A 12,484-nucleotide genomic window follows, 5' to 3' on the forward strand; every position below is an offset into this window, starting at 1 on the left:
GAAAACCAGCAGCTGCTCAGACTGAGTGGGGCCAGAATTGAGACATCAGCCTGGCATTGAACAGGCCTGGGAAGGCTCTCTGTCGGCACAGGCCCGCCAGCCCTCTTTCCTGTCTACTGGACTAGATGGAGGAGAAGCCCCCCCGTGCATGGTGAGGGTGGATGAGCCCCTGTGCCCAGGGCCTGGTTCTGTAGCATGCCTCGTTGTAAAGAGCCAGCTCCCTCTTAGCCACTTAATGTTGCACTTCACAGTTGAAGCCATTCATTCAGCAAGTAATCTTGGAGCCCCTCTTTTAGGCCCAGCAATAGCAAATATTTTCAGAGTCAACCGGAAGGAACCTTAGAGGACTTCCCTGGTGACGCAGTGGGTAAGAATCCGCCTGCCAGTGCAGGGGACACGGGTTCGAGCCCTGGTCTGGGAAGATCCCACATGCCGCGGAGCAGCTAAGCCCGTGCGCCACAACTACTGAGGCCACGTGCCACAACTGCTGAAGCCCGTGCACCTAGAGCCTGTGCTCAGCAGCAAGAGAAGCCACTGCAATGAGAAGCCCGCGCACCGCAACAAAGAGTAGCCCCCGCTCGCCACAACTAGAGAAAGCCCGCGCGCAGCAACAAAGACCCAATGCAGCCAAAGATAAATAAATGGATAAATAAATTTATTTTTAAAAAAAAGTTATTATTGCCCTTTCTCTGTTCCATGGTCTGTGGAAGCTTCTTATATGTATTTTTCTCTTAATCCCCAAAGCCATCCTCTGAGGTTGGCATTATTATGCCCATTTGCAGATGAGCAGACTGAAGACCAGAGACAAGTAGCACTGAGCCTTGTACAAAGTGAATGAATGTATGGAGTAACAGGCCCAGTGTTGCAGGGCTAGTAAAAGGCAGGTCTAGGACTTGAACTTGAGAACCTCTGATCCCAAGTTTAGCCCTTTTATCTCTATCTTTGACATACAGAGGAGGAAGATGAGGTGCAGAAAAAGAGAATGATCTGGTGGCGGCACAGGCGTTAGGACCCAAAACTCCTGCCTTGCAGGCTATCCATCCTAGAGCATCCTCGGCCCAAGCTGGCTGGGAGGCTCCAGCCTTAGCCATCTCCAAGACCCTTCTAAGCAGAGCCTGCACTAGGCCTGCCAAGGCACAGCAGGAGGGGGAGAAGGAGGGAGGGAGGAAAGGAGCACAAATGACCCTAATCAGTGTGTTTATTGGATCATAATGGTATTAGCCTCACCACTCAGCTAATCTCACAGACTCACTTTCCTCTTTGTGAGGATCTGGCCACAGCTCCATTAAAAGCTGCTGGCCCGAGTACCTGTGAGGAAGCTCTTGTACAGCAGAGGTGGTGGGGAAGGAGGGAGGAAGCAATATTTCTACTTCCTCGTTATGCTGACGGAGAAAATGGCCATTTCACATTAACTGTATAAGGAAAGCCCCCAAGGAAAGGGAATCCAAGGTTCACAACTGTCTTTGGAAACATTCAGCTCTAAGAGAAAATGTTCCCTTTGTGCCTCCCCTTTTTGAAAGCATTTGTGATACTTTTAAGAGAAAACAAGAGAAGGGAAGAAACTCATGTTTGGGGAACATACCACATGCCAGGTGCTTTACATGTATTATTCCATTTAATCCTCTGAAGGCCCGTAAACAAGACATCATAATGTCCGTTTCCTAGATGAATCCATTTCATGGATGAAGCTCCATGTCAGATGGCTGGGCCTTGGCAGAGCTGAGCTTCAGGCTTGGGGTCTGCTGTCTCCCTCGGTCATACCCGAAACGCCCACAGGAATGGTTTCCATACCATTCTCTGCCCCCTCCTCCCTCCAGCTCAGAAAACATGGAAGCTGGTTTTCGAGCCAGGTCATTGTGTAACCTTGGCAACTTCCTTGAGCCATAGTTCTTCCGTCTATGGAATGAGAGGGCCAGACTTGGTTTCTCTGGTCTAAACCTGGGCAATTTTATGATGGTATTTCTTGCAGCACATTCTCATCTAACTGGACTCTCATACCAATTTGGAGGGGATGGGCGTATGGGTATCATCATCCCCATTTTTTAAGCTAGGGGAACCTGAGAAGCAGAGATAGATAGAATGAGGGGTTCAAGGTCATAACATGAATGGTTGGGATGGAGACAACCCAGCACTGCCTCTTGCCCCCAGGCAGGCGGGCAGGCGGGCAGGCGGCCTCTGAGAGGCTGTCAGCAGCAGCTCCCAAAGCCTGACACCTGAGCCTCACCCTGGCTCCTGATAGAATTATCAGAGAACTGGGGAACACATACTTCCTGTAATCAGGGCAACTTTTCTTAGCCAGGGGTGGAGGAGGCAAGATGTGAAGTGTGTCTGATGAGCTCCTCTCTCAGTGCAGGGCCCAGAGTTAATAAAACTCAGGGAAATCACATCAGGCAGCTGGAGATGCAAGCAGACGGGCTCCAGGGGCAGGGCCACTGGGACTTCAGCTTCCACACAAAGCCAGGCTTGTGGCATTTTGTGCACGTTTCAGTTTTCTTCAGCAGCCAGGCAGGCAGATAGAAGCAGCTTGGCATGAAAATGAATTTAGAGCTTGGGAAAAAAAAAAAGAATGTTTCACCCTTGGTGGCTTTTCAGACTGCCCAGTGCAGGTACAGCCAGGGGACATGCTAAGGAGCAGCAGTGTAGGGAAAATCTGAGGGTGGGGCAGGGTGAAATAGCCCCCCTCCCGACCCCATCAGCCTGAGGTGGGGAGGGGCACAGAGTCCTGAGGCCTAGGCAGACCCTCAAGCAACTGTGGCAGGGGAGCAATGGGAGGGATTTGGGGGAATAGACTCGATCAAGCCTTTCCAGTTGAAAGTCCAGCTGTTTCATCCCTCACCCAGGCCAATCAGGAAATCATCAAGTGTGTTGGTGGGAGGCTGGGACTTCAGGGAGGGACATAGGCTGCTTTTAAGCTTCTGAAGATTCAAATGCGAGGATTCATTCTCTAGTTCCCAAGATGCGCAAATAAGAGGAAATGGGCTGATATCAAGTGGAGAGAGTTCAGGAGGCCCAAGAGCAGACTGGCTGACTGGGGGGTAATATGTTCAAATGTAATTAAATCCAGCAAAAAGGAAGAGAGGGAGGCTGAGGCCTGGGAAAGGCTAGGCTGTGGAGGACCAAGATCCAAGACCAAGGCCTTCAGGGCACACCCCCTGCTAGGCAGGAGAAGAGAGAGGTATCTACCCAAGAGAAGTGTTTTGGAGGTTCAATGGAAGGAGAAACTTGGTGACCTTGGGTAAATCCAGGCCAGCTTCCTGGAAGAGATTGTACCTGAAAGAAGGGTAGAATGTGGGCCTGGTGGAGAGGAAATGGCAGGAAGAAAGGCCAGGGCAACCATGTGGCTGGTCCTGGTTGGGTGTAAAAGGCTGATGGTGGGGGTGGGGAGATGGAGGTTCACATTGGCCCTTATCGCAAAAGGCCCAGAGATGGCACACTTGCATTTATAAATAAAGTCAAGGGGACCCATCCCTTGAAGGAGCTGAGGTGAGAAAAGAAAAGATCTAGGAGTTGATTCTAATCTGAACTCCTGTTAGTTTTTACCTCCAGTTGCTGCTTATTGGCAAAACAAACTTGGGCCAATTTCTTTCCCTCTCTAGGACTCAGTCTTCAGATTTGTAAAATCGAAGTGGGTTGCATTATCTTAAAAGTCCTTTGTAGCACTGAGGTTTCCAATACCGCAACTAACAATACTGAGCTAAATACTGGGTTAAATGTGTGTGTGTGGCAGGGGGAGGGCGCATAGTGACACGCTGTGATGTCTATGCTGGACAGGGTGAAAAGTGGGAGGGACAAGACTCTGAGCACAGATCACATGGTGCTGGACTAGGCCCCATGGACATGCGAGGGGCTGTGTTGCAGACACTGAGTCACCTAGACAAGCCCTGAGTGAAGACTGGAACAAGAGAGCCTGGTGTCAGGCGAAGACAGGGGCTTTGGTCTCACACAGTCCTGGGTTTGCATCCTGTCTCTGCCACTTATCCGTGTGAGCTTGGGCAAGTGAAGGCCCATATTCTACAGATTCCTACAGCGTAACTCAAAACGAGTGCTCCAACTCCACTGGACAGAGCTTCTGAGGAGACTGGGTCTCCCTCATCTCTCTATCCCTGGCAGTGAACTAGCCCAGCTCACTGCACAGAGGAGTAAAGTTTCATCAAACGAGACAATAGCATCATAGAGTTATTGTGAGGATTCAGTGTGTGATGGATGTTAAATTCTTATTGCTAAGCTTATTACATGGTAGGTTCTCAATAAACAAAATAAATAGATAAGAATCCCTTCCCTTCTCCGTGCTACTGGTCAGGGAGCCCAGAGATTCTCAATCTGATAGTTGTCAATTCAACAACTGAATTCGTAATAGATGCTCAATAAATGCTTGCTCATTAAATGGAAGGCTAGATGTGAGATGTATGTGGTAGTGAAGACTTGGGGGCCATGTTTGGGACTGCTAGGTGGAAGCCAAGGGTCCTCATGAAGGAGTCAGTGTTTCAGAGGGGAGAGATGAACTTTTCATGTAGTCATATGATCACCTGAGCACCTATTATGTGCTAGGCACTGTCTTTGGAGCTGGGAGTGTAACCATGAACAAGGCAAAGTTCTTGCTTGCATAAAACTTGTATTCTAGTGGGGGAAACAGACAAGGATAGTGCTCTGAGGAAAAATAAAGGAGGGTCAGGGGGCTGAGAGTAACAAGGTACTGTGTTAGGTAGTGTGGCCAAAGAAAGCCCCCTGCAGGGGGGGCATTTGGGCAGAGACCTGGGGGACCCGGGACAAGTGTTCTAGGCTGAAGGAACAGCAGGTACAAAGGCCCTGAGACAGGGGCCTGCAGGGCCAATAAGGAGGCCAGTGTGGCTGGAGTGAGGACTGTGAGGGGGAGAGAAAGATGAGATGAAGTCAGAGAGGTCACAGGCCTTTATGGTCACAGAGCCCATGGCCCATCAAGTCCTTTTACCACAGAGAGAGATGGAAGCCAGGGCAGGGTCTGAAGCAGAGGAGTGACACAACCTGACTCTGGTTTCAAGTGGATCCCCTGTCTGGTGTGAAGATTCTAGTAGCTGGACTGTAAAGGCAGGGAGGCCTCCCTCACTTGGAAAAGCAGGAGAGGCTGGAAGGAGGAGCACAAAAGAAGTGAGAGAGGAAGCCCAGGGGTGGGAGTGGGGGGGGGCGCAGGTGGGATCCTAGGGGCAGGAAAGGCTGCTGCACCAGCAGCTGGAAGGCCCTGGGGCTTCCCTTTGCCCAGATGACTGACCTAGCCATGCTGTGATGTGGGGAGAGGCAGAAAGGAGGGGCAGGGTGGGGTTCCAGTTGGGATGGTGGGGCATCTCCAGGAGGAATGGGGGCTGGAGGCGTGGAGAGCCCTGTGGCCAGCTGGTGCCTCTTCCTCCACCCCAACAGAACATGGCTGCTCCCCAGACCTTCTCAGGCAGGTCTGCACTGCACTTGGGTGCCTGACCTTGCTGTTGTTAGTGGAGTTTCTTATCGAGGGAAGAGTCAGGTGACCTTGAGTCCTTTACTCCCCCTCTCTAAACTTTTTAGTGAAAGAAGGGGTTTAACCTAGATGGTCTCCAACCAAGCCCCTTCTAGCATTTCTATTAATGGATGGAATCAGACACTGCATCTCCCCTACCTCTCTACTGCCACGGTGGTTTCAGGTTCCTGTCATGCCCTCTGTCTTTCCATCTCCCCAGGGCTCCCATGTACAGTGGTGCAGGGCATTCACCTCACAAGGGCACCCAGCCAAGGGAGTAAGTGGAGGCTCAAATCAAGCCCATAGTCTGCTCCACAAGCCATGTGCCCTGGCTGGCTCAGGGTTGCATTTACCCAAAGTAAAGAAGACCTTTTTCCAGCTTGTTCTGAGGTGCAGTATGGACAGCCCCCACTCCCCTGTCCCATGCTCACTCCATCTTCTGCTCCTCTGTGTTCCTTTTGTCTTACCATCCCCAGCCTCAAACAGGGCAGATCTGAGGGCAGCATTTACACGACAGGCCTGGGGGAGGGCCGAAGGCAGCAGCTGCCTCATCTGTGAGCTCTGCCTCCCAAGCCCTGTGGTGCTTTTCCTCTCCTTATCAATGCTGCGGGTTGCCTCTCGAAATTGCTCTGCCGTCATTAACACCGCGGATTAGGTCAGATGAGAGTGTGTTTGCAGTCTTGGAAGGCAAAGGCAAAACGCTGATGCTGATTATTCCAGATCTTCTGGACATGGCCCATTCTGTGCTCACAGTTTGTAATCAGAGGGACAATCATTGGTTACATGGTGGGGTGGGCAGAGCTGTGGTTGGTTCTAATCCGGCTGCCAGGCCCAGACAACACGTCTGCAGCACCTGATGGCCTGCCGGCTGGCTTGCCTGAATATCACAGGTGACCTCAGTTCTTGACACTATCATATCCCTCAGAGAAGAAATGACCTCTCCAATGTCAACACCCATAGACTGCTTTTGAACCATCAGCAATTCATTTGCACGAGGACTGTGAGCATTTTGCTCTGGGCCTGATCAGCAAGTTTTGCGTTCTGATCAAACACAAAACTTTCTGCAGTCACTGGTTAGCTATGTAGCTATGGGGTGTCTTTCAGACCACCCCTCCTTCAGTGTCTCCTTCTGAAAAGCCTCTGTGCCCAGAGGAGGCCAAGGCCCATGGCCTTGCATCATGGCCCCTCACCTTCTGGCCTCATATTCTATCTCTGCCACTTTCATCCTGTGCTCCAGCCACACTAGGGTCCCCAAACACAGCTCTCTGGCCCTTAATCATGCTGGTCCCCTGCCAGGAGCACCTGTTCAGCCTTGTCTTCCAGGCAGAAGTTAGTTCATCATCCGTAGCAGCCACTGTCCTGTCTGTACCCTCACCTTTACCACTTCAGTGCATTCCAGCCCCACATCCAACTGTCAGCACCTGTACTTCTTTGCCTGATGCTTTCTCTGGCTTCTGGAACCTGCATTGCCACTTTGTGCTGGTCAGGCACAGAAGTGTCAGGGAATTAAAGCCCTCCAGAAGCGGCCCTCAGCCACTGAGCCAGTGACTGATGAAAGTTGGTGTATACATATCCCTGCTCCCTCGCCCTTCTGGTGGGCTAAGTGTGAGGTGTGTTTTGTGTGGTCTCGTAGAGATCCTCAGTGGGAATGAGCCTTAGTTGCCCACAGTGATAACTGGTTTGATAAACCACCCTTATAGGCTGCCTTCCTTACCTCACCTCCACACTCCCCACATAGCATTTCCTTAATCTCCCAAATAAACTGCTCACATTTAAATCTTTCTCTCGGGGTCTGCTTCTGAGGGAACCAAACAGACATCATCCATGTCCATCTCAGTGTCACCTCCTTTTTGCAGTTGCTCCTGACCCTCCCTTGTGCCCATTCGTGGGGTAGAGCTGTTGGTCACTCTTCTCTACTCTCTGGGCCCTTTATACCTACCTCAACAGCACTCCTCATGCTGCACTGTCATTTATTTTCTGCGTGTCCTGGGGTCCCCACTGGCCTGGAACTCTTTGGGGACAGATACTATGTCCTTTTCACCTCTTTATTCTCTGAGCCTAACACAGCACCTGGCACAGAGACGGTGCCCAATATAATTTTTTCTCCCCAAAGAGCCAGCAATGGAAATGCAATGACTAAGAGGGAATGGAGAGAAACAGACAAGTTCCAGAATTTTTCTAGAAAGAGAATCAGGGGCTGCTATGCCAGATGCTGTCACATTACAAGGTTATGTGGTAGAACTTCAGTCTCACCACTCACCTGCTTAATAACCTACAATGGCTCCCACTTGTTGTCCTCCTCAACTGGGCCTAATTTCATGGATGACTTTTAAGACCCTCCATCATCTGGCCCCATCCTAAGAGGCAGTCAAGACTTGTTCAGTCAGGCTTTGGTCTCAATGGCCAGGGTTCAAATTCTTACTCTGCCGATTCCCAGCTGGGTGATCATGGGCGAGTTACTTAGCTTCCATGGGATAATAATACCTCATGCCTGTACTTATTTTGAGAATTTATAATCATGCATAGTCCTTGTGAATATATTTGAAACCATGGAATTGTACACAAAATGGTGGAATTTTGTAGTACGTAAATAATATCTTAACAAAAAAAAAAATTAAGCATGGTGTCTGGCCCAGGATAGTCTCTTTGAAAACAGAATGGTGGTTATCACTGTTACCAAGGAAGTTTTCCAAGGGGCCCTAGCACCTGGCCAGGCACAGGGCAGGTACTCTGTAAATACTGGTAGAATGAATGGATAACATATTCCACAAGTATGTCTGGAACATGTCTAGGACAGGTATGGGGTGGGGGGAGGGAACATAGAGTCCAAGCCCAGTTTTGCATCCCTCAGAAAAGGCGGCCCAACTTATTATCCTGCAGAGAGGGTCTTAAGCCCAAACCAGAGAGTGGAGCCTTCCGACCCAGCAGGCCCCCACTGCCCTGGGCATCCCAGCGCCTTTGTTCTTGTTGTCGGGTCCCAGGTTTTAGAACACAGTGCAGCCAATCCTGAGCCATGGGTAAAAGGAAAACACTTAACCCAGGCCGATGAATGTGTTCTTATTTATCTTTGACTCCGGCTGTATCTGATGTTCTGGGAATTGACTTCAAACAGAATCTCGAGGCGCCTGTTAAGGCCCAGCTGCCAGAGCCAGGCCCGCGGGGCGTGGCTTTTCCAGGGCCAGCCTCAGGCTCTAGGCCTGGCCAGGACCCCTCCCCGGGGCACAGAGGCGCGTCGCGTCCAAACGCCGGGCGGTGGGCGCGGAAGAGGTTTCAGCTCCGCAAGGGCGAGACTGAGGCTGAGGAAGGGTCGCGGGAGATTTCCTGGAGACGACCCTCTGTGCCAAGCCCTGGAGAGACGCCACAGTGCAGCAAACCCAGAAGGGCGAAACTGGGGCAGGGTGGGGCCGCAACGGGCCTGGCTGGGAGGGGGCCGCCTGAGAGGTGCCTCAACTCTCTCCTCGCTCCCACGGCTGGGATCAGAGCCCTGCACACAGCAGGCGCCTACTTGGTGCAGGTTGCAGAGAACCCCCGGGGATCTCGGGCCACCCTCTATCTGGCTGGAGGAAGCTTCTAGACCTGGGGGCTGGTTAAGCCGTGTGGCCACGACAGGCCGGGGATGGGGAGGGCGCTGTCGCGTGGCTTAGGTGGCTGACTCCGCGTGGCCAGGCCCGGCGGGAACCAGAGGAGGATGGGGGAGCGCCCATGCACCTACTCTGCCTAGGCCTAAGGACCCTCACTGGGAAACCGAGGCGGCCCCTCTGGGCACTGGGGTCGGCCCCACACGCTTCTCCAGGAGATGTGTAAGCTGTTTCTGGACTGAGACCTGCCTTCTGTTGGGGCGCACCCTCAGCAGAGATCCCCCCCCCAAACCTCTGGTGGGGGGTTGCTGTCTCTTTTGCACAGGTCCCTCCCCACCCCCGCTCCGCATAGACCCTTCTCATACAGATGCCCCTTGGTTCACACGTCCCTTTCCCTCCCCGGAGATGGAGACCCCCTCAGGGAGGTGGGGAGTGGAGGGCGGGCGCAGACGGAGACGCGCACGGCCGAGACCATCTCTAGCTGTCACTCCCCAGGCTCCCAGCATCTGGAGCCGCGTCTCCACGCCCGCCACACGCACAGAGATTCACACGCTCGCACGGACACACTCACACTAGCGCGCAGACCCCGCCCGCGGCCCCGCCCCGGCCCCTGCAGGCGCCCCCTCCGGCGCTCGCGGACCCGGCGCGCAGCCCGCCCTGGGTGGCGGGAGGCGGCGGCTTCGGGCAGATTTGATTTTCCCGCAGCCCGGGAGCCCCGGAGCCAGAGCCCGAGCCGAGGAGGTGGCGCTCGCAGCCGCGTCCCCAACCCCGCCGCGGAGACCCAGCGAGAGGCGCCGCAGCCCCTGCGCTCCGCGCTGCCTGAGTCCGGCCACCCCCGCAGCTCGCGCCCCATCCGGCCCCCCACACCCCTCTCCCTCTCCTGCACCCTTTCTGTCCCCGCCCCAAGCTCCCCACCCCTCTCCCGGTGCCCCCTCCACGACTCCGCGCGTCCCTCCCGGTGCCCTCTCCCCGCGCCCCTCCGCCTCTCCCGGCTGCGCCTCAGCTCCCTGTGCCCTTTGCGCCTCTCCGCTGGGCCCCCAGCCTCCTCGTCGCGTCACCCGCGCCCCCTCCTGTATCCTCGGCCCCCGCTCCCTCCGCCCCGCTTCCCTCTCTCACTTCCCACGCCCCCTCTTCGCTCTCCTCTCTCCTCCCTTTGCCGCCCAGCCCCGGCTCCGGAGTTGGGGGAGAGCCCAGGGTTTCGGTTGCTCCGGAGGAGGCGTGAATCGCGCAGGGATTTACTAATTTGGGGTGGGGGGCGCGGTGGGCTATGGAGCAGCCCGAGGACATGGCGTCGCTGAGCGAGTTCGACTCCTTGGCGGGCAGCATCCCGGCCACCAAGGTGGAGATCACCGTGTCCTGCAGGTGAGCCGCCCGCTGGCACCGGCCCCCCGCCCCGCCCCTGGCCCCGGAGCCCCTGAGCCCCTTTGGCTACGACCATCTACCTCCGTGCGCCCCCTTCCAGAGTGTCCTCTTCTCCAGGACGCCCCTTTGCCTGTCCGGCAAAAGCCCCTGCCCAGCCACGGGTGGCGACCGCGGATTGGGAAGCCAGGCTTAGGGTCGTATCCCAGAAAGTTTGCACTCTGGGCCGTTGTTGCGAGGAGAGAAGAAGACACAGGGACGGGGGTCCAGACGCCCGTGTGGGGAGAGGGAGGTAGTGAAAGGACATAGCAGGGTCTTCACAGCAGTCCATTTCTGATCATCCCCTCCCCAAATCCAGAAGAGAGTGATTTGCCTCATCCCTCTCAGGCGTGCCCAGCCTCTGCCTTCTGTGCCCTCCTTCCCTCTCTTCTCCCCCCTCCTTTGCCCCAACCAACACCCTCATCCTCTCCTCCCTTACCCACCCACCATTCTAGACCCCAGAAAAACCTTTCTTCACCTCCAACAACAAAACTGACTCTCAGGAAAAGATCAGATCGACTCATTCATACTGAGATGTGGATAATTGATAACAACTTAAAGTTGCACCATTAAAAAAACAATAACTGGGGCACAAAATCTTAAGCCAAAGGACTAGAACAATGAGTGTGGAATTTTAGATTCCAGCAGGGGAGGGGGAGGAGAGTTTTTGTGGGCTACCACCCCCAAATCCTCAGTCGTGTCACACAGGCTTTGGGAGTCACTTCTCCATCTAAGCTGGGTCTCCCCCAGGTTCTCCTATCTGAGAGGAAGGCTGCCCCAGGCAGTAAGGGATACAAGTGGGGAAGGGGGAATTTATCCCTAGTGCAGTCACCCTGTGGCTGGCCTAGGGTCACTGCCTTGCTGGGATTGTGAGGGGGCACTGTGGCCTACGCAGAGCCCACCTCTTGAGTTTCCGCTGGAAATGCCATTCCCCTGCCCCAAGTGACCAACAGCATTTCCGGGGTTCTGGGTGTGCACTTGTTCCAAATCGCCCAGGCCTCTCTTTGGTCAGACCTTTCACCCACCCTCATGGCACCCCAACCCTGTGTTCCCAAGTTGTGGCATTGGGGAGGTGTAGATGGAGCCAGGGGAACTGGGCTGGGATGTGAAAGAGGGAAGGACTTGGGGGGGGCGGCTGCGGTTTAGGGTGAGTGGGAGTGAGGGCTGATGGAGTTGAACATAGCTGGCCCCTGCATCAGGCCCTTCTGGAGGCTCCTGTGATAACCCCACATGTCTCCCCTATGGTCCAACACACGGTTTTGTCAGAATTATCTCCCCAGGCCATTTGCATCTTGCCATTACTCTGCTGGGAGATTCCTGACTCCCCATTAGCTCCGGTCTCACCTCCTCAGCCATCCACAGCTGCCCCAGCCTGTCCTCCCTTCCCTGCTGGTGCACAGCCCTGCGCCTGATGCTGCTTCCCAGCCTTCAATCATGCCTGTGTCGGAGCTGTCTCGGGAGGCTTTTCACCTCAGAGCCTCTGAACAGCACATTCTCCATCCATATCTCACTCTGCCTTCATCTCTGCTAGTTCGTGTCCCCCCATCCTGAAAAGCCTGGCCTCGTGCTCCCCACTTCCAGCCATCCTTCTCACCCTTGAGACACACGCAGCCCAAATCACTGCCTTCTGTGTTCCCTGGGTCCTGAGCGCTCAGCCTGGGCCACTGGGTCTCTCACATACTGAGCACAAAACCTCTGAAGACATCTCAGGTGTGTAGACTTCATTCCTCTTCCCCCAAAGCAACTTAGTAAGCATTTGAGGGCAGGGATCCCCACCCGGACTCAGACCCACGAACCCAGAGGAGGCAGAGGGCACAGGGCATTGTGGCTTTGGAATCAGACACTTTAAAATGGAATCTGCTCCACCACTTGGGGCAAACTTTTAGCCTCGCTTTCCCCCATTTGTCAAGTGTAAACAGTGAACCTGTTATTTATGGAGAAACCTTATTCACAGAGGTAGCCCTCATGCTTGGAAGCATGGCTGGCATGTAGCAGGTCCTCACGGAATACTGTTGGAGGAATTAATTTACTGGAGTAGAGGATC

At 54.1% G+C, this 12,484-nt stretch overlaps 1 protein-coding gene across 1 annotated transcript in view; it reads left to right on the forward strand.

Annotated features, from left to right (window-relative positions):
- The first annotated feature begins 10,309 nt into the window (after nt 1–10,309).
- Nucleotides 10,310–12,484, forward strand: part of LOC118903077 (copine-5-like) — a 60,585-nt gene continuing 58,410 nt past the window's right edge. The window contains exon 1 of the mRNA XM_036867755.1: nt 10,310–10,404. Within this exon, the coding sequence (XP_036723650.1) occupies nt 10,310–10,404 (95 nt within the window). The remainder of the gene's footprint in view (nt 10,405–12,484) is intronic.

The sequence above is a fragment of the Balaenoptera musculus genome, chromosome 11, assembly GCF_009873245.2.
Source record: "Balaenoptera musculus isolate JJ_BM4_2016_0621 chromosome 11, mBalMus1.pri.v3, whole genome shotgun sequence".
NCBI lineage: Eukaryota > Metazoa > Chordata > Mammalia > Artiodactyla > Balaenopteridae > Balaenoptera > Balaenoptera musculus.